Genomic DNA, 21,281 nt, shown 5'->3' with positions numbered 1-21,281 from the left:
TTGTATCCATTTGCCCATTCTGTTGTTGACCAGGCGTGTTGGCACAATATATTCTCCAAAACCAGCACCAGCTACAGGTCATGTCTTATGTCTTGTGAAACTCTTTGAAAACATTTAAGCTCATTATTCTGTTAACTAATTAAGAATGTCCTGTTTGTTTCTTCTGTTTTCTCTTTATTTTGGGAGATTAAATGAAAGGATAATTGGCTTTAAGTCTTGTTTGAAGGTCTAGTTTTGTAAGTTTTTACTATCTGTTTTGAATAGAGTGTTTATAATTAGCATCAATGAGACATCAGATTTAGCATGTTTGATTTAAATTTGTTGCCATTAATCCATTCACCAGTTGCATAAAGACAGACACTTATTTAGCAGGTATGTCTGAAAGCATTGAGGCAGATTTACTGTGAAAAAAAGGCTCAAGTCACCCTGTAAGCCTGCCAGATTAATCCCTAATGCTCCCCACAGTCAGCGATCTTTCACAAGGAGACAGACATGCAACCACTGCAGCAGGTGGATGGGACTACACTTAATGTCATTGCTGTTTTTCATTACAGACAATTATAATATCATTACAGATGAGGACATGTGCCCAAGTGTGTGTGCTTGTGTGTCTGACTGCATTTGTTTGTGTTTTTTAACTACATTTGACTTTCTGCTTCTACTGAACCTGTAATTGAATTTTTCAGAAAAAGAATATCGCTATACTGTATCACCAAGAGCTGAAATGATTTGTCAATTAATTGATAGAAAATTCAAAAACATGCATACATTAAATATGTGCTTGTATAGTATAAAGATGCAATAATGGTTTCATTTGGGTTTTTTGATATCTTCAGCTGTAGGTAACATTAGAAAAGTTACACAAAGTGTGTCCTATTAAAGAAGAGGTTTAAACGAATCATGTATCTTATTGTCTTTCTGTCTATTCTTCCCACAGTCGTGTGTGAGTCCATGCTCCTCCATGCCTTTGTTGGCATCTAATGGAAGATAAAGCACCCATCAGGTCTGCCATGGTATCTAGATTGCCTAAGTTCGGTGGACGCTCCTCAGGTGGTGGCACTGGCCCCTTGTCCAATGGTTCTACACAGCCAACCCCCCCTTCCCAGGATGGTAAGATAACTCCACCAGGAACACGCACAAATGGTGTGATCCGAGCCTCTCCTTTTTCCCTGAAATGGAGAAAAGATGAAGGGACAACCCCATCCAGCCCCACCACTCCCACCAGCCCTGGGGAAGGAGGTGAAGACAAGGCTCAGACACAGCTTCCCTCTCTGGCAAAGGAGGTAAAGAGTGCCTCACCAGGGACACCCAAGATTCGGAGGTCAGGTTCTCTGATGGTGGCTGTCTCCAGCCCCAAGGCAATCCCCAAGCAATCCTCGAAGATGAGTCCTAAAGCAGGGACTAAGCTAGGCCAAAGCCCACTCAATGGAGGTCCTAAAGTTAGCCATAATGGATATAGCATTTCTGCTCGAACAGGATCAGAGTCCCGCCTCGTGCGGCCAAGATTAGGCTCCAGCTCTCCCAGAAGCAGCTCTCAAGACAGCCTCTCCCAGTCCAGTGACAGCACAAAGACCTTGGCAATGGACAACATGGTGCGTTCAAACAGCTTCACTCATTTCAAGCAGATCCCCTCTCCCACCAGCCAGCCTATGACACGGTCCTTCTCCTTTAATCGGGCAGTGGAGCTGGCCAAACCTCTGGCCAACACCCAACTCCGGCCTCCTCGGAGTAGTTTCCTCAAACCCCCTCAGCTTAGCAATGGACGGGTGGGTTTAGGACTGGGAGGTCTGAATGGCAGCCATGGAGGTGCAGGAGGTCTAGGTGGAGGGATTGGAGGTCTTCAGCACAACAGAACTCCTCCAGCTGCCTCCTCTCTGCCCACCCCCTCAATCTCTCCAGCACCCACTACTCCCAGTGCTCTGAGGAAGCCACTGCTACCCAGTTGTGTGCTGACCAAGTCATTGGGAAATAGTGGGGGCTCTTTGGGCTACAGGCTGGCTAGGTCTGCGCAGGCCAAGCAGCAAAAGCCTCTTTTTCCCGGTCGGGTGAAAGGGGATGTCAGACCTTCAGCTGCACCTGAATGTGGAGGGACATTAGGGATAGCAATACATATTGAGCCGACTGATGAGGCTGCAAAAGCAGGCTCTCACTGTGAGAGTGATGGAAGCTCTGGGGATGGAGGAGGAAAAGGAGGAGAAAGTCATGTGCTTAGGCAGAGTTCTGGCCAGGCAGCAGGTGAGACTCTGGAGGACATGTCCTTATCCTCTGCCTCGTCTCTAGACAGAGGCGACACCAGTGAAGAGTTTCTAGATGACTTTGACAGTGTGGGAGATGTGTTCAGTGATGGGGACCTGCCTGACAACAGGACAACTGGTATCAGTACTCAAACCCGCCTACACAGCTTTCTCGATGAGACCATTGACTGGGTCACTGTGGATCTGGCAGGTAAATTAAATCAACTGAAGGGAAACTGAACAAATTTTATTGTCACATTTGAGTCAGTTGTTAAACTCTGTGTTTATATGTCTTCTGCAGGACATAAAGAAGAAAGCCCTATGCAGGACTCCCAGGGACCACTGGCGTTGTCTCCAGAACGGGTTGATATCTGCCAGGCTTCATCTGTGGAGCTGTCGCCCTCCAACAGCTCTGGTGGAACCTACATGTGGGATGAAGATGGCCTTGAGCCCCTTGGGGGGCTTGGGACACATCTATTTGACAGCTATGATGACTCAGAGCTCAACAGCATGGTGAGTCCCTGTCTTCAATTGTGATGAATTTTGACACAAATGTGTACAATGCAAAAAAATGCTTGCTTAACCCAGTGGATTTACTTCTTCCCACTAAAGTTTTGGGTTTCAGGGAAAAAAATATAAGGAAAAGGGTAAATGTCTTGAATTTACTTGATATGAACTAAATATGAGACACTAGCTTATTCGATTTGGAGTTTGTCAGAATGTTGTCAGAATACAACTAAATAAATAAGGCACTGTTGTAGCCTCTGCCAAAAGGCCCTCATGCTCTCCACTCCTCCTCACTTTATCCTCCTCTGTGGACATTTTTAAAAGAAACTTTAAGACATATATCTTCATAGCCTGGCTCTTACTTAAAGTGCACGTCATTTGTTGTTTTATTCATTTTGTTGTTTTGCTCTTTTGTGCCTTTGCTCACCTCTGTTTGTTTGCTTTTGTTTTTGTCACATCGTCTTTCCCTTATGTGCAGCAAGCACATTGTGCTACAGCCATTGTATGAAATGTGCTATATAAATAAAGATTGATTGATCGGTTGATTGATTGATTATGTCAACTGGCAGATAGTACTGTAGAAGAAAGGGAAAGGGGTGGAGAGCAGCCAAAACCCCTTAGTGATGATGCAGTTAATAAGGCTAAAAACTTCAGAGAACACTTAAAGCTGTTGCAGCTTTACCTGATTGGATGTTGGCAAAGAATAGGCTTGTGACTAAGAAGTGGGTTCATTTCCAAGTACATTAGTGAAAGAAATGTAAAGGTTGTGAGACCTTAAGATTGAGTCTAAAGGGCATCATACAGATATATGCCTTCTAACATTTTCATGGCCACTACAGACTTTTTACAGAGTTTATCAAATGACCAGCTCAAAACATGCTGGATTTCTCTACAACGAAATGTATAAAAAGGCATACAATATACATTTTTAAGAACATAATGTACCTAATGTTACCCCAGGAGCCAAATGTTACTGTACTGACAATGCAGGTCTTTTCATTATTTATTGTTTTATGAAGTTGACTTTCCCTTATTAGGGTGTTGACCTTATTCCCCTTTACTTTGAGGTAAATATCAGGCACATATATGCAACATCTGTGGACTTTAGTCTAGCCTCCTAGTTATAACGCTGACCTTTTTAGCATGAAACACTATACCTGCCTTAGTCATTTAATCAGTTCCACTTCTAAATAATTCCTCCTTTCTTTTGTAATTAGGGATTAAACAAGCAGAACAAAGGCTGAAAAGGAAAGTGAAATTGTTCAGACTTTACTGCCTACAGCTCTCACTGCCGGGTTCATGCCAAGGCCCCTCTCTCCCTCAGAGGAATGCTGACCTGGCCACCAACTGAGTGTTAATAACATTGCTGGCCTTGCTTTGGTTCTCTGTATTCCTGTACCAAGGTACCTGATCTCAGGAATGTATAAAGAGCTTAAAATGAGCTGGATTAGAAATTGTATAATAAGCTTTGTGTGTTTACTACTTTTACCATGTGACGCTGACACAAAATTTGAGTCACTGAAAATGTAATGTGTGTATGTAATGTAATGTTTGTCAGACAATAATGGATCTGCAGAAACTACCAAAGCAATAAGAAAAGGAGAGAGCCGTGTGTGTTTGTGTGTGTGTGTGTGTGTGTGTGTGTGCTGGGTGCGCATGCTCTGTCTGTATGTGTTCATTGCTGCTGTCAATACAAGCACACGTGCCTTAGCCATGTGTATCTGATTAACAGTCATTCAGCATGTCTTAAGGAGTGTATGTGTGTGTGTGTGTGTGTGTGTGTGTGTGTGTATGTGTGTATGTGTGTGCCCATAGTAGATTAGTTCAACAGTTATCATGTGGGGTTCTTGCTTGACTTTTTATCGACATTCATTAATTGTAGACAGGAGATGGCTCAGACCACGATTGGTGTATTTCGCCATCTTGTGGTCAACTGAAATCTACGTACTGTATAGCTACTGTGTGTATACAATATTCTAGAAAACAAAGCTGCTGAAATTCAGAAGTAGTACAAGGTGCTTTTGACATGGATTGACTGCAGTCTTACACTAGATAAGGTTGTTATTATTGTATATGATAATGTTATAATAATGTTGTCATTGGAATAATGGTGGAAAAAGCAGGGACAGTAGTTGAATAGAGAGATGGAAAGTCAAAATCTATTTTTTCTACCAGATCCTCAAAACAGCCACAAGACTACGAGTTTGTGTTTAACTGAGTGGGGATGGTGGCTGGATATGAAATCTCTGCAGATGTGAATGAAGATGTGTCTGCAGCTCCTGAGTATAGACTTGTTAGTACTCACAGTATAGCTTAAATAAGTAAGTGTGGGCAGTGACATGTGTTACGTGGGTACAAATCTCTGGTCAGAGAAGAAGGGAGCAGAGATAGTCTTGTAACACTCTGAGGGAAAGGTCTATTGAATGAGTGGGGGTAGGAGAGGAAAAAAGAAGAATAGGCTATAACCAGAAGGGGGGAAGAGAAAATGAGGCTTAGTGACTGATTGCTGATGTGTGAATCAGCTGTATGTGGAATCTGCCTTTGAGATATTTAACTGAGCTATTTGATTAAGGGAAATGAGCCCACTTACTGTAATTAGATGCACTGAGCTCTTTCTATCCCACCCCCTTTCTGCTATTTCTTTTCAATCTGTTTGTGCCGCTCTTACTCATTCTTCCCTTGTTCTCTGAGTAAATAGTTCCTCGCAATGAGCAGAGGAAAACCATGAATATAATCCTGTTACAAAGCACAATCTGTGTCCAAAAATGATTAGTGATTCTCGGGTATTTAAAATGATTAGTGATTCCCGGGTATTTATCCTGCAGTTGAGGGATCAAACAATGTGTATCATTTTGTTTTGGGAGATAGTTGAATGAAAAGCTCTTTGCAGTTGGAGTTTGCTAGTAAAGCTTCTTTCTTAGTCTTGTTTCAGAAAATAAAGCATATGGAGACCCTGCTATTCTGAATAAGATGCCAGAGAAAAAGAAATACAGGGTAATTTTGCCCAATCTTCATGACGCATAAAAAGGAAAGGTATGCAATCATGGCTCTAAACAAAAAAAACCCAACAACTCCTCTTTAGAGAGAATGCAACTGGTGTTTATAGCGTTTATGTAACTGACATTCTGGTTTTTTTTTTGTTGGATAATGTGAGTGAATGGAAAATATATGCAGCTCCTAGCAGGTCCACGTTGCTACACTGCAGTGGCATGCTCAGTCCACTTGGGGGCACTGTGCATCCTTAGGATAACACAAAGTGTATGTGCTTGCAATTGTTCCTGGTTTGTGTGTGTCAGTATTTTTCTGGCTATTTTTGGCTCTATCTGCATTCATATGCCTCTGTGCAAAATCAAGGAGTGGACTACCTGAGCTCATAATAACATTCCCATGATGCTCCATGCAGCTTGGTACAGTACCAGCTTTACAAAATTGGCATTGTGAAATAGAGGGCCACGTCTCACAGTGACTAGTAATGTGTCCCTGGCCTCAGCGCAATTTATCATGCAATGCAACCGCAGTACACCTGGGCACAATTTATAGTTAAACAGTTGTAGTAATTTTAAGTTAATGAGAATATTTATTTTATTTTTTCAGGCAAAACACAAACAATCATGAATGTACATTGTAAGGGAATGAACTGAAGCTGAAATAGAGGGAAATGAAGCTTTCTGCCATTTACATGGGGATGGCCACAATAATAGCAACACCCATGCAACGTGCTACAAACCTTTACAATGCCTCTGTAATATGTATAACCTCTATGAAACTTACATTGTTATATTTTTGTTGAAACTGTGTCAGATGGGTAAAATTCCTAGTGTGGATTGGATTTCATTATTTTGTTAAGCTAATTTCTAATCCACCACTCTTTACATAAGAAGTAGCTTAGTCAAATTTGTGGTAGGTTTTGGGTTGGAGCTGTTTCTATTTGAAATGGCGTTCTGCTGATTTTATTTACCTTGTATCTTGGACTTTCTCTTATTAGAATAACTATATTTTCCTTGAAATTACAGCCCAAAGTTTGTCCTTTCAGCACTAAACCTTGAATGGAAAACACCTGAATGTTAACCTTTTCCCTCTTATAATTCTGTCAGTGCTTATCTCTCCTTCCCTTGGGTATCTGTGTGGTGTTTTTTGCCATTTTCTTTATCTTAGCAGTTTTTTGTTTCTCTTGTTGATGTTTTCCACATTTTGCCTCCTTCACCCCTCCCACCACCTTTTCTTTTTCTGTTTTCCAACCAAATTTGTGATGGTTCTGTAATCCTTAAGTTTCTCCCTCTGCTTCCTTTGCTGCCTCTTATCCTTGATTTGTTTATTTTGCCTCTAATTTTAGGCTTTTGTAGAGCCAGGTTGAGACAGGTCAATTCATTAGTGTTTAAATGAGTGAGGTGCTTAAGCCTTTTGTCTGCAGAGTGCTTAGCCATTTATAAAACATGCTGCCAGTGAACTGGCTATGCTGTTGCATTAATGAGGCTTATAGCTCACCTGCTTTTGTTTGCCTTGATTTTAAACTGACAACATCAGCCCTTCAAGGTAAACAATGTTTTGTGTGCACCTTTTGCTGCATTCAGTGCTTTCCATACACACTCTCACACACACAAGATACAAGCTTTTGCTTGTGACAACAGTAGTTTGAGTCATTCCCAAAATTACAGCCTATACTTCCATCATTATTTATCATGACTCCTTTTAGTTTGTCGAAGTTGTGACCTTTATTTTTCTACAAATTATTATTATGCTGCCTTTTATAACCACTTTGACTTTCAACTGGCGCTCACATGTTGTAAATCTTAAATTTGCTGCTTATCAGGCCCCTCCTGTAAAAGATAAGGCAATAAAATATTAGCAGATGTCAAGATAAAAGCAAAGCCATTTTTACTGGCAAGAGTGAGTTGATTAAATATTATCAGTTTATTGACTGTAGATTTTACTTGCAGTCACACGATTGGCCTTAATACCGACTGTATTAGTCCCCACAGTGCTGTCTCCTAATTTACAACAGTTGCTCCAGCTTACCGTTGTTCAAATGTTTTTGGTGAAGAATTAAATGAGAACATGACTAAAGTTTCTTCCTTGATTGGATTTACAAAAATTCATTTTCTAGGTTGTGGATTGTAGAGTCAGATACTAAATGAATAAAAGAAAGTAAAAACGGCAGGTTTATCTTTTTACTTGTCTGTCAAAGGAGACAGATGTTTTATTTCGGACACTCCCCAAAAACATTAACAAGCACCACCACAGCCAGACAATTAATCACAGGGGAAACTGACACATTGAATGATTTTTTAATACATTTGTTTTCAAGGCACGTTTCTAATTCATAATACATGTGCCATTATGTACTGTATGCCTTATACTCCTACATAATAGTCACTGGGCTGCATGCTTTTCCAAGTCAGATTCACCAAAGTGTTTTGTAAATTGCTTGTTTCAGCTTGATGAATGCCACCTGTTCATGAGTAGGTGTGCATTGGTGACATTTAATCATTAGCATAATCGACAACCCTAAATTACTTAGTAAAGCTCCTCTGCTCTGTTTCTGGGGAAGTTTCATTCACAAAAAGGTTACTCAAGAGTAAAAAGAAGAATTTCACATCGTGGAGCTTCAAGTCCTGCTGTTAGAAATCAGCAGATAAAACCATAACACATTAAGCAGTGTCAGAGATAGCAGTAGGGGGGGCCCAGATGATTAGAAAATAATAATACAGTGAATGGTTTGACATTAAGTTAGTTGATAAAAAAGATCTTTTAAAAAGCAAAGTGTATATAACTTAAGATGGGAGGCAGTTAAGAGGATGTGACAATCATAGAGATGAAGGAGAGAATTTTATGCAGTGGATGATGTTGTAGTCTGTTGTTATAACAGATCCATTATGCTCACCTTGACAGCGACCTGCATAAAGTCCTTGAGGCAGCCGTCGGAGTGAGAGAAACCTCTCGTTATATTGGCAAGACATGAAAATGATGGTATTGTGACCAGAATATAAATGTTGCAGCAAGTTTATTTTTGTTATATTTTATTTTAGTTGATTTTGCTATCATATTTAAACTCCATGTTCATTCAGATTATATTGTATTTACATATTATATTATTATAGAGATTATGATTAATTTTAAGTCAAAAAAGTGTTTCTTAAGTGTAGTTCTTGCGTGAGGCCCAATGTTTTATTTCAGTTTCAGTTTGCTGCAATACAGAGCCAACACAATAGATAATGTTTTGCTGTCCAAATGGCTGCACCGTAAATTACATCTCCAAGAAATTATATATAATCATTATAGTACATTACATTAGTATTAGTGTTACAGAAACAGAGTGCAGTATATAGAAGACACTATATCAGAGTAGATTAATGCATTGCTCAATGTAGTCAGCACTGACATTTAAAGTGTTTTCAGATATTTGTTGAATCTCTCTCCCCTTCATGTCCGATTCAACTTGCAGTAGTCTCATTTACATTTCATGCTCCTTATGATGTTTTATGTTGTGCTGATGTAATTTAGTATCTAGCCTTTCATAGAGAGTTAGTCTTTTCCCCCTGATGATCTGTAGTGGCACCAGCTCTACTGTAACTGCCTTCTTATTGCTTGTGAGAAAGGCAAACCAACCATCCATCTATTTATCTTATCTTGGCAGTCACAGATAGATATAGGAAAACTACAAGATGAAAAAGAATAACATGTAAATAAATGTACCAAGCATCAAAATTTACAAGTGTGTGTCACTCAGAAAAAAAATTAAAGCCATAAACCACAAAATTAAACTTCTTATACTGTTAATAGTAGTAAGTGCACCATACTTTAAGTTAAACTTAAGCAATCTGTTTTGAAACTGTGATTTTCTTATAAAGTAACAGTACAAAGAAAAACGTAGAAACCTGAATTGTCTGCTATAAGCACAACAGCACTTATGTGTTGATACAGTTTCTCTCAGACTAAGGTTAGTATTCTTTATGTCAGTAAGACCTACAGTATGTACTATATGTGTGTGTGTGTGTTTGTATAATATTGCACAGAGAGTTGTTTTGTCAACAGTACGTACTTCTTGGGAAAAAAGATTAAGCTAAGAAAAACATAAGGCTGATTTTGACAAAGGAGGAGGTTTCTCTAATTCTTTTTTGCTCTCTCCTGCAGCTGCCACCACTCATTAAACTTTCCATGCCTCCTCCGCATTTCTTCTATTTTTTTCTTTTTGAATATTTGCCTGTGCATAGCGTAACCCATCAGAAATAAACTTTTTACTGAAAGGATATTGCTATTTGTAGGAAAACCTCGGTTTCCTTGTCAAATGTGTCAGATGAGTAATCTCACTTAAAAATGTAAGCATAACTGTAACATAATCTAAAATATGAGTGCAAGCTGCAGTGTCATCAGGTCTCTCAGCAAAATAGAGTGTGAATGAATACAGAGGTAGAGCAATTATGAAGACGGAAACGGGCATTTATTTGAAACGGTCATTATTAAAGACTGCCCATTATTTTATTTCCCCCTGCTTTTTTGGTATACTTCATCTTATTTTTCTTAGGAGCCTCAATATTTTTATATCCTTGCCTGTTTCTGTAATGCAAATTTAACACTTTCACAGTAAATGCCATCCATCAGTTCAGCAGGCATACCGTAATACCATCCCATAACTGGAGGTCTTTTACCGTCAAATATCTGTGTTAAGTTTCACTATTGAGAAAGAACAGAGAATTAATTGGTCTAATTCAGTGATTCATACGTTTTTTTTTTGTTATGAAGACAAATTCCAAGACAAACAGAGTGGTGAATATGGAATGAAGATGTACTGATGGAATTATTGCTGTAGTAATGCACAGTTAGACAAATATAATTATACAGTGTTGTATATAATTGTAGCAATTATAATGCAAATAATCTAGTTTTTTTCCACCATATTTTCCTCCATCCTTTATTTGTAACCGGTCTTTTATTTGTTTTAATACAGAATAGACAAGCCCTCCCACTACTGACAGGAGGTGAAAGATGAAAGCCTTACGAGAGAGAATTAAACACATCAACACATCAACTTTCAAACATTTTTTAATTTTCTTTTAGATTTTCTGGGATTCTGTATTTTTCTTCATGTGCCTATCATTTTGAGTTATTCTTTGGATGTTTGGTCTCCTACCACTACATTACTCAAACACTCAGAGCTCTCAGCACATACCTGATTATCCCTAAGGGGCTTTTACAGTGGGTGTACTAGATTACCTGTAAGATTGTCCTACATTTCCCACGTCTTACAATGGTTGTATTCAGTAAGACAGAAACTGAAAATGGACTTTTTTTGGAATCAGTCTTAGCTCAAGAGCTGCAAATGAGTCGGGTAAATGGATTACAAAGACATGTATAAAAGATTGGAGTAGAGGACATATCCTCCATCAAAACCACCAGGGAGTCCCGAGATATAAAGAATCATATTGTTAAGTAGGTCTGCTAATGTCACACAAGACACACAAATCAAGTACATCTCTGTGCAAAGGCACTGCATTGCATATTATTTGAATATTTATCAAGACATCCTCTTGGAAATTATTCGAACTTCAAAAAACTATTGATCCTGGAAAAAGATTTGCATTGTGTTGATTTCTAACCCTCGTCTCTGAAAGAGTAGCTCAATTGAGCTTTCATTAGAAACTAATAGAAAGGTGCTGGGTTGAAAAGAGTGACTTACTTCATGTGAGATGAAAGATAGACAGGTCTTAGAAGAACAAGTACAGTCAATCTGAAAATTTCTCCTTGGAACTTATTGATTTTACACTCTTATCTAAGGCTAAAGTTTGTGGATTTTTTGAAGTTGTTTGATTGAACCGAAAATGAGCTGCCTACTTTGCCTTTTTGCCTGATTGTGCACCATGATGCTGATTTACATTTAGCCCACGAAAACCCAATGTCTACCAGAGATCCTGAAAAGATACTCTCCAAGAAAGCGATGTGTGGAATTAAGGTTTCTGTAATGAGCTTTTATTCCTCTCTGCAAGCCTGTCATGCAGAGACCAGGGTCATTTGAGAGGTAAACTGTCGAAGTGAGAGAAGTTCAGCCTCCAAACTTTCCTAGTGGTTTTGAAGGTTTAAATCATTGTTTGATCCAGCTGTTTGTTTGAAGATTCAGCCGATGTTACATTGGGAGCAGGGAGTATGCCATGAAACACAATATGTTGGAGGACCTTCCCTTGGCTATTACAATCTGAATGCTGCTCATGCTGCAGGCTTTGGATTGATAGAGCACCTCAGGGTGTCTAAGATATATTGAAAATATGCATGTCGTGTGTCAAATTCATAGAAGTCAAATCATTTTTTCCTCAATGAGAACAAGTACAACAGCTCAATTTTAATTAGTTTAAAGCTGCTGGTCAGATGTATTTTAATAATTGTTCTTACCAGGTATTGATTTAACAGTCTAATTTGAAGGTGCCACAATTCATGCAATTCTTGGGTTTCATTATTAAACTAAGCAGGGTGTACACTCTTCATGAGAGAATGAATTTCATTAACTCAGTTATGTCACTCGATATATGTGTTAATAATAATGTGATACAGTGATTTTGTAGGAGAACTCCTTTCCTCTGTGGGAGAGGTCAGAGTATAGGGTCACCAAAAATTTGCTGTTGTAACCAGAGGAGATTCAACATCTTGCTCAAGTATAGTTGAGCAGAGAAAATGATCAAATGCACAGGATGCACTGAGTATTCAAACTGAACCTTTTCTGTTACATAATTTCAGTAGTTAACCTAAGCTTGGGTCATCTCTGGAGAGTGGTTTGCTCTCATGAGCTACTATTTTGGACTGTGGATTTTCTGTTGGCGTGAAGACCTGTGGACCATAGTAGGAATACACTTCATCCAAACTATCACTAAGACAAACCATGTGTGTGCTCACCCATCCCTCTACTGAGAGATTATGCTGATTTTAAGTTGTCGTGTCCTGCCAGTGTGAAATGTAATTTCCTCTAGAGCTACACACTGTGACAAAGACAGTCAATGACAGGGAGGTACAGAGACAGAGAGTGAGCTGTGAATGTTGCTGGAATTAAGAGATGAAAAAGTGTATTATTGAGTGGTTCAGTGCTAATTCTATAGAATTGATACTCTGTAGGATACAATACAGTACTGTAAGGATAAAGTGTAGCTGTAGTTTAGGTGGTGGAATGGATTAGCCATTAATTGCAGAGTTGTTGGTTCAATCCCACACGTTGACGGGCAAATGTAAGTTGCTTTGGACAAAAGTGAGAGGAATGTAATGTGAAAAGTATGAGTGGAAATCTTATTTACTGCCTTTATTTGCAAGTTTTGCACATTTTATTTACAACTGTGATAAAAGTATGTGTAATAAAGCACATAGAGTCTGAGAGGATTTTCACACTGGAGTGCTGTCAGTGTCATTCTTTGCACCAAACAGACTCAGTTTCATTTTAACCACAGCGGCAGTCTTTTTTTTTTTCTTTTTTTTCCCCACTTCCACACCTAAGTGTATTATTTTGTACTAAGCTGTGAGTTTTGTCAAACACCTCAGTGCACATCAGTACTGTGGCTTAACAGTTACAGTGCAGACACTGATGGAGGACTCTCAGCTGCTGCTGTTTTACTGTTTTCATTGTGCAGCCAGTGTATGGAGTGTGAGAGTCTTTTTCTACTCACACAAAGGTGAACTATCAGAGAGCTGAAAAGTTCAACAGATGAAATATCTGGAGCCAAGGAAGGATGCACTCATATCTCAGTGCAGTATCACAGTATTGTAATTTTGAAGCCAGTATATCACTAATTTATCACAAGATCTGCGTGTGAAGCAGCTGTTCCTGAAAAAGATAGCGTCTCTGTCAGTAAAACTACTCTGTTTAAATAAATGTATCATAATATGTTTTTTAATCTAATATTTGCCTCACCTTTATTATCAAAATCTGCATATTCAGAATGTGGGAGTCATAAAATTATAGAGAGGAGTATGGCAGAGTGAAGACAAAACGACTGACAGAAATGAGAGGAGAGAGGAAGTGAGAGAGACTGTAACAGAGGAGACAGGTTGATTTGTACATGGACTCTGCAAACAACAAAGATTCCACCCACGTCTTGGTTGATAGTATTTGGGAGACTGCAGAAGCATTTTATTATTCTATTTCCTTCATTATTCCTTCTTCATTAAGTCTGAAACGCTGAGTACCAGTCAGTTATCGTACAACATATGAGATTTTCAATAATGAGTAATTTTATGCTTGTCTTCTAATGAAAGCGCTGTCAATTTAGTTTCGTGCAGCACAAATTTGCCTTGAAAAATAAAGCTTTGAACTATTGATTCATTCCTTTGCTTTTGGATCTGCTTTGAATTATTTGGTAGACAGCAGTGTAGCAGTCAGACTAACTGCATATTTTGAGACTGTTATGAGATGTTCGTTGGGTTTTCAAAGTGTTCTATATTATGATTCATAATGGAGTGCTATTTTTCCAAAAGGCTGTTCTATTATCTGTGTCTTGATGTATGGAATAAGACCATCTTCTTCCTGAAGTGCTGTAGGAGAGAGAGAGAATCGTGTCAAACAGTATCAAAGAAAAAGTCAATGGTAGAGCTTTATAAATTGTTATTGATGACAGATTAATTAAGAGCTGGGATTGAAAATTGTATAAATACAAAACAGAGAAAAGTCATAATGCTATTAAAAACAACATCCATAATATTACAACAGTATAATATGGCATATTACTATTATATGCTTCACAAAGGTAGTATTTATGGCAGATATGGATTGCATTAAGTTTTAGTGGTGTTCCTGTTATTCTGTCCAATATTTGTACATCTAAATAGTCACCCTAATTGCACAGTAATGGCTGAAAAAAGATACATCGGAGCAGAAATTAAACATATGTGTGATAAAAATTTAAAGGTTTTTATGTTATAATATATTCTGGTATGTAGCAACAAAAAGCCGCTTCTGGGGGACATTGCTTATTCTAGATCAAGGACAGAAAGATTCTGATTTATGTCAAAACAAGGTTTAACAGGGGTATATGAACATGGCGGGGATTAGGTTTTTGTACGATTATGTGTCACACAGTAACATTTAAAGCTTGCAAGGCTTTATTAGTCACAGGCAAAGGCCCTGTGTGTATATTTGCACTTTTGTGGATAATATGAATATTTTTTCCTGAATCAATGCAGTTACATGTGTCTGGCCCCTGATGTCTAAATATTTCTCTCCTAGCAGCTGGTTTTCCAGAGCAAAAACATTTTTGTCTAGAGGCAAAATGACTCTAATGCACACATAATGTGCAGATAATGTGTGTATAATGTTATCTAATGCCTTACAATGAAGTGAGTTTTAACTGCGATCTTTGTGTTTCCCAGGATATCCTGAACAACCTGGACCCTCCGGGCACTGGAGAGTTGGATGATGATGACCTTATGCTGGATGTGGACCTCCCAGAGGATGGCTTGCATGGTCAGCACACACTTTATGTAATTGCAGTTATCCTACACAGGATTCAAATTTGTGAGGTTATTCTATGGCCATGACAAATGCTTCAGTCTCATTGGCTGGAGGTTGTCCATTATTTTCGTATAATCGGACACCTCCAGCAATACTGTTCTGATCATAATTGTAAATTAATGCATTACCAAGGTCTGAGCTTTCTATTTCCAGCAATATCCTTCTATGGCATATAATGGTTTGAATAAATTGAATCCTGCCTCGCCTTGGGTGAAGACTTCCCTCTACAACATCCATTAAATTCTTTTAATGGACACCTTGTTGTCTATTATGTGGTGTTAGTCTTTTAATATTTAGTTGCAGAAGAGTTATTAAATTACAACTCCATCACTGCCACACAGCGATTGATGACAGCTGAGCAGCTGACTTAGAGAAGTATTCAGCCAGCTGTCTGACTCTGTTTATCAGATGCAACACACACTCACATACGGTACCAGCACGACCACAGGTTTAGTTGGAGCAGAGTTTATATTTGATTGCCTTGACAACAGCAGTGTGCTGTTCGTGTGATTAGTTCAATAGCGTACTATTCTACATTACATCACCTACTCCCATCATGATATCATATCTATTGTAGTTTCATTTTCCTCTATCACCCGTTTTGACTTTGTAAATGTAATCAAGTAGCAATCTCATTAAAATATAGTAAAATAGCTTCTTTGTAGGTGTTAAGGGTAATCAGTTCACACTATTACCACACGATAATAGTGTTGACAACGTTATTATAGATTCAGCAGATAGTGTGTGTCACATATATGAGAGAAAGATGGGAGAGAGGCAGAAGGGTTGAGGAATATTGACCTCATCTGTCATGAATTATAATGAATTCTAGGAAGTACATTTTCCCTTGTCAGTCCTGAAACCAAAGTACCATTCATGACTAATGTGTTTAATGCACTAGTTTGATGTGGAATGTCTGAATGACTTGGTAAATACAACAAGGCTCCTTTCAGCACCACAAAATGCGATATACAGAGGTCACGCATACTGCCATGTGGCCCATATAAGCTTGTGGATGGGCAGAAGTACACACACACCCGTGCACATATACACACAATTGCCAGTTTATTAGATACACCCTGCTAGAAGTGATGCAGCCTAATGCAACTACCCTATTATAAATCCTACCGTCATGGAGGTTTTAATGTTCCATTTTTTTTGTTGAAATTGTTCCAGATAGGTGTCTGTTTATCTTAATGGTCATTTTGGAGGCTGTAGATTGTGGTGCTGTCGAATCATACACTGAGAGGTGGTTTTAATATTTAGTCTGTCCTCATTTATATTATCTACAGCCGCCAAAACCACTTTAAAATTGAGTTAACACCTCTCTAAAACAGTTTCAGCAAAAACTGAACCGGCTTGAAGGTAGGATTTATTACAGGGCTGTTGTATCAGACAACATTAGTTTTAGCTAGGAGGCAGCTTTACACCCCTGATATCATTCTTAAGTCTGTAAACAGTGATCCCCTTGTATTTGGAAGAGGGACAGAGAGAAAGAAAGAGAGAGAAGGAGAGGAATGTTCACTCCAGAGGAATGTGAATTGGAGTGTCATCCCTTCCTACTCCTTTTTGGGAAGTGGCCATATTTATAGCTCTCTATGTCATTGCTAGCGCTAGTCATGAGAGGCAGAGTGAAAGCGAGACAGGCTGAAAAGTCCAGTTAGACCCAGCCCACAGGGCCGGCCCTGAGACGTGGGATAGGGATGGATGTTTTGACTGCATAGTCTCAAGCCCTCCCTTTCCCTCACTTCCTTTCCTCTCTCCTAAAGACACCCTGACTCTGCCACAAAACAGGAAGAAGGGAAGGGGAGAAGAAGAGTAAAATAGGGAAGGCTGGAAGGGGCCTCATGTAACGTTTTCAGCCAGCTGTCAGGTCCTGTGAAGGGACAGAGGCCCCAGCTTTTCTCCCTTGCCTGCCTCAGCTGGTGACTTCCTAGCTTGGACACAAACCAATCACCTCAGCTGCTTTCTAACCACCACAGTCATCTCTCCACAGCTCCAGTTCCTAGGGAGTTCCCAGAAAAACAAGCCTGACAACAAAGACAGAGCCAGGCAGGGTGGGAGCAGGGGTTGACTTTCTCTCTCTGGCCCTTTAACTGCTCACCAGCTGACTGGACAAGGAGTCATTTCTCTCCACTCGGTTTGAGTTTCTCTGCCTTTATGGATTTTTTCCCCCCAGTTGGAGAATATATTCCTATTGTTTTACTTTTAAAGGGACTTTTTCTGAGCTGAAAAGGAGTCCTCAAGTTTCCTCAAGTTTCCTGGAATGTAACAGTTCAGCATTAAACAAACTGTCTGCTCCTGTGTTATGTGGTGACAGTCAGGGTAAAGTATTTTAACAACCACTGCTAAATTCCTTCGATTGGGTCTTTCAGTCTGCCAGTGTTTCTTTATTTTTCTCCTTTTCCCTTTCTCCCTTTCTCTCTCCAAACTATGTGGCATATAGAAAGTAAAGGATCCTTTTGATTTCCTGGGGGTCGCGCTCTGTTAGTTGTCAATTTTGTTGTGGTCATGGTTCATTTCACAGCTATATGCTATTGAGTGTTGTCAAATACTGTGTCCTTTTACCTGCTTGAAAATGAAATGGCCTGTCACTGTGTGTGTGCGTGTGTGTCTGTGTCTGTTGATGGTAGAGACAGTTGAGAGAAATAGAGAGTAGGATGGATCAGATCATGATTTATATGCAGATATTCTAAAATAGAGTATTTGAAATATGCACAGTATTATTCATTACCACAAGGTATGAAAATTTGACTCATGGTTGTGCATTTTGTGCGTGTGTGTGTCTGTGTGTACCTTCGTGTTAACCTTCAGTAAAAGGCAGAAGGAAGCAGAGAAAAACAAATTCTAACCTTTGCATAATACTTATTTTCAGCATTCTACAAATGTTCTAGTTTCATGTCAACAAATAATAGCAGAAACAGAAGTGATTACACTGGCTTTATAAATTTCAGGTCAGCTAGCACAGTACTGTATATACTCTGTTATCTCTCACTTGCAGTTGCTCTCTTTCAGAGATGTTTCTTTACTCTGGCTCATTGTGCTCTAAACTCTCTTTGTAGACATTGACAGGATGTCCCACATTGAGCGCTCGGAGAGGGCCGGTCGGCAGGGACAGCGGCGTAAGCACCATCGCTGGGTTGGACCAGACCATTTCCACAATGATAGCAGGTTGGTTATGCTCAAAATATTTCAAAATGTTGCCAAAAAGGGAGTAAAAAAGAAATGAAAAAAGTGAAAGCACACAATGCCTGCTGCCTGACTGCCTTTCTCTCCGGCTTTTGTCTGTCTCTCTCTCAGGGGCCCTTTCTTCCAGCACTATGATGGTCTTAAGGCCTCAAGGATGTCTTCACGGCCAGTCCCCTCTGAAGGCAGGCAGCATGGCTACACAGCAATGCTGGATGAACTCACACTCGAGCATATGACCCAGGACTGCAGCTCGCTCAAGAACCAGCTTCTCAGGCTCAAAACTTTACTACAGGTTCGACCCATATTTACAGAGAGATATGAATGAACACAAACATGCACACATTTACTCATATGCATGCACATACAGTACTGTAGGACAGATTGGCACATTCCCTCTAATTCTTGAATTGTGTCATGCTTTGAATCTGTGTCCCACACAATCATGTGCAGATCACATCATCTCACCCAGGCCTTTATTTTGCGCTTATTCTGTTATTAAGCCCCATAAACTGTTTTTTGGATTTTGAGATTGATTTTAACTGCGATTTTGTTTATTTGATACAGCTTTATATTAGTTTGCTAAAGGGTTAGTTTAAATAATTTAAAGTTTGCCAAGAGAACACTGCATCACTGTGCTTAGATGTTCAGCATGACCGACATTATAATGATATTAATAATAGACTTTATTTATATAGTACCTTCAAAACACAGTTATAAAGTGCTTTACAATAAAAACAAAACACATTTAAAACACAGAGAGATTAAAACGAACTAAAAGCCATAAAAAATAAACACATTATAAAACACAAAGGGAATAAAAATGCAAAATTAAATATAATAAATATGAAATTAAAAACAAATCAAATCAAGGAAAGTAAGCAGGTAGCTCAGGTAAAATCAGGAAATGCTTTCTGATAAAAGTATGTTTTAAGAAGAGACTTGAAAGAAGACACAGACTCAGATAGCCTTATTTCCTCAGGCAAGTTGTTCCACAGCCTCGGGGTCCTGATAGCAAAGGCTCTGTCCCCTTTAGTTTTCAGCCTTGACTCTGGTAGAGACAGAAGACCTCTGCCTGAGGATCTGAAACTACACAAAGGTTCATAAGGGATTAAAAGGTCTAAAATATAATCTGGAGCCAGGTCATGAAGAGCCTTAAAGATAATCAGTAAGATCTTAAAATCAATCCTAAAACAAAGAGGGATCCCAATATAAAGAGGCTGAAACAGGTGTGATGTGATCATTGCCTCTTAAAAGCCTGGCAGCTGAGTTCTGTACAGTCTGTAGTTGTTTTTTGATTAAGACAAGAGAAAAAGCTGTTGCAATAATCAGGGTGCAAGGAGATAAAAGCACGCACAACAGTTTCTGCATCTCTGAAATTTAAAATAGATCTCATTTTTTCAATATTTCTGAGATGATAACAACATGATTTGTGATATGTTGTTCAAAACATAAATTGCCATCAAACAGGAAACCATGATTTCTTGCAGCAGGCTTGATGTGGAGTGACAGGTAACAGTAGATGACAGTATTTGTTTTGTGATATGCTGTGACCTAATAACAAGGACTTCTATTTTATCAGAATTGAGCTAAAGAAAATTTATCAGTGTCCAGTTTTTTTTATATCCATCAGGCAATCCTTTAGAGAACTCAGTATACCAAGGTCAGTGGGTTTAACAGGGAGGTACAACTGTGTTTCATCCACGTTACAATGAAAAGAAATACCATGACTACAGATGACATCACTCAAGCATATATAGGGACAACAAAATTGATTCTACAATTTACCCTTGAGGCACACCATACTTGATATGGGAAAATGACAAGAAGTCACAAAAACTTCCTATTTGACAAATATGATGAGAACCAGTTTAATGCAGTACCAGATATGCTCACCCAGTGCCTCAGTCTATCTAAAAGAATGCAATGATCAATTGTGTCGAAGGCTTCATGTAAGCCAAGCAGCACAAGAACTGAACACATGCCTGTGTCAGCGTTCATTAAAAGGTTGTGAGTGACTTTAAAAAGCTGTCTCAGTGCCGTGATACTGATGGAAACCCGATTGAAACTAAAGATACTATTGTTTTCCACAGCAGCAAGAAGCTGCTTTTAAACATTTTTTTTCAAGAATCTTAGAAATAAAAGGCAGTTTAGAAAATGGACGATTTTCTAAGAGGGTAGGATCAAGCCCAGGTGTTTTTGACTAGTTGGACACAAGCAGTTTTAAAGTAATCTGGGATACAACCAGTAGACAGCAAGCTGTTCAAAATAGAAAGCAAATGCGGCCCAATACATTCCATTACTTCAAATAAAATCTTAGTTGGAATTATGTCAAGAGGACTGGAGGATAATCTCACATAAGATATGATTTCTACAAGTTCAGGAAGAGTAATAGGGGAAAAATAGCTCAAAGTATCCCGGTGCAGGTGGTCAACATCTAAAAAGGTAGGATTGGGCGCAAGACTAAGTCTTATCCACCTTTCTGGCAAAGTGCGATAAAGACTTTTCACAGTCAGCATCATAATCAGCAGAGGCACAAGGAGAGGCTGTGTTTACTAACTGTTTGACAGTCTTAAATAGAAATCTGATGTTGTGCTGATGGGCAGAAATAAGTTCAGAAAATAGCATGTTCTTGCATCAAAGTATCTTATGACAAAACTGAACTGATCTAGTTTTAATTGTTAATTTGCTTCTATGTTTTGCATAAAAAGCAATAAAATGTTTTATTGCATAAAAATCCTTTCATCACACAAAGCTGCTGTACAATACAAAGATATTGTATGTAAACAAAGAAAGATGTTAAGACAGAAGTTTATTGGTAAAGAGACAGCAAAGTCTTGTGGTCTAAATGGGTGATGATGTGCTGCATTAGTCTC

The 21,281-nt window shown here is 39.0% G+C and overlaps 1 protein-coding gene across 2 annotated transcripts in view; it reads left to right on the top strand.

Annotated features, from left to right (window-relative positions):
- The window catches only part of ccser2a (coiled-coil serine-rich protein 2a), a 58,797-nt gene that overhangs the window by 15,507 nt on the left and 22,009 nt on the right, over positions 1-21,281 (top strand). For both annotated transcript variants that reach the window (XM_042433021.1, XM_042433022.1), the window contains exons 2-6: positions 938-2,445; positions 2,536-2,747; positions 15,078-15,171; positions 18,282-18,390; positions 18,520-18,700. In XM_042433021.1, the coding sequence (XP_042288955.1) occupies positions 981-2,445; positions 2,536-2,747; positions 15,078-15,171; positions 18,282-18,390; positions 18,520-18,700 (2,061 nt within the window). In that variant the 5' untranslated portion in view covers positions 938-980. The remainder of the gene's footprint in view (positions 1-937; positions 2,446-2,535; positions 2,748-15,077; positions 15,172-18,281; positions 18,391-18,519; positions 18,701-21,281) is intronic.

Source organism: Thunnus maccoyii, chromosome 14, assembly GCF_910596095.1.
Source record: "Thunnus maccoyii chromosome 14, fThuMac1.1, whole genome shotgun sequence".
Classification (NCBI taxonomy): Eukaryota; Metazoa; Chordata; class Actinopteri; order Scombriformes; family Scombridae; genus Thunnus; species Thunnus maccoyii.
Note: the sequence above shows the minus strand (reverse complement) of the source record. Positions and strands in the feature narration are given on the sequence as shown.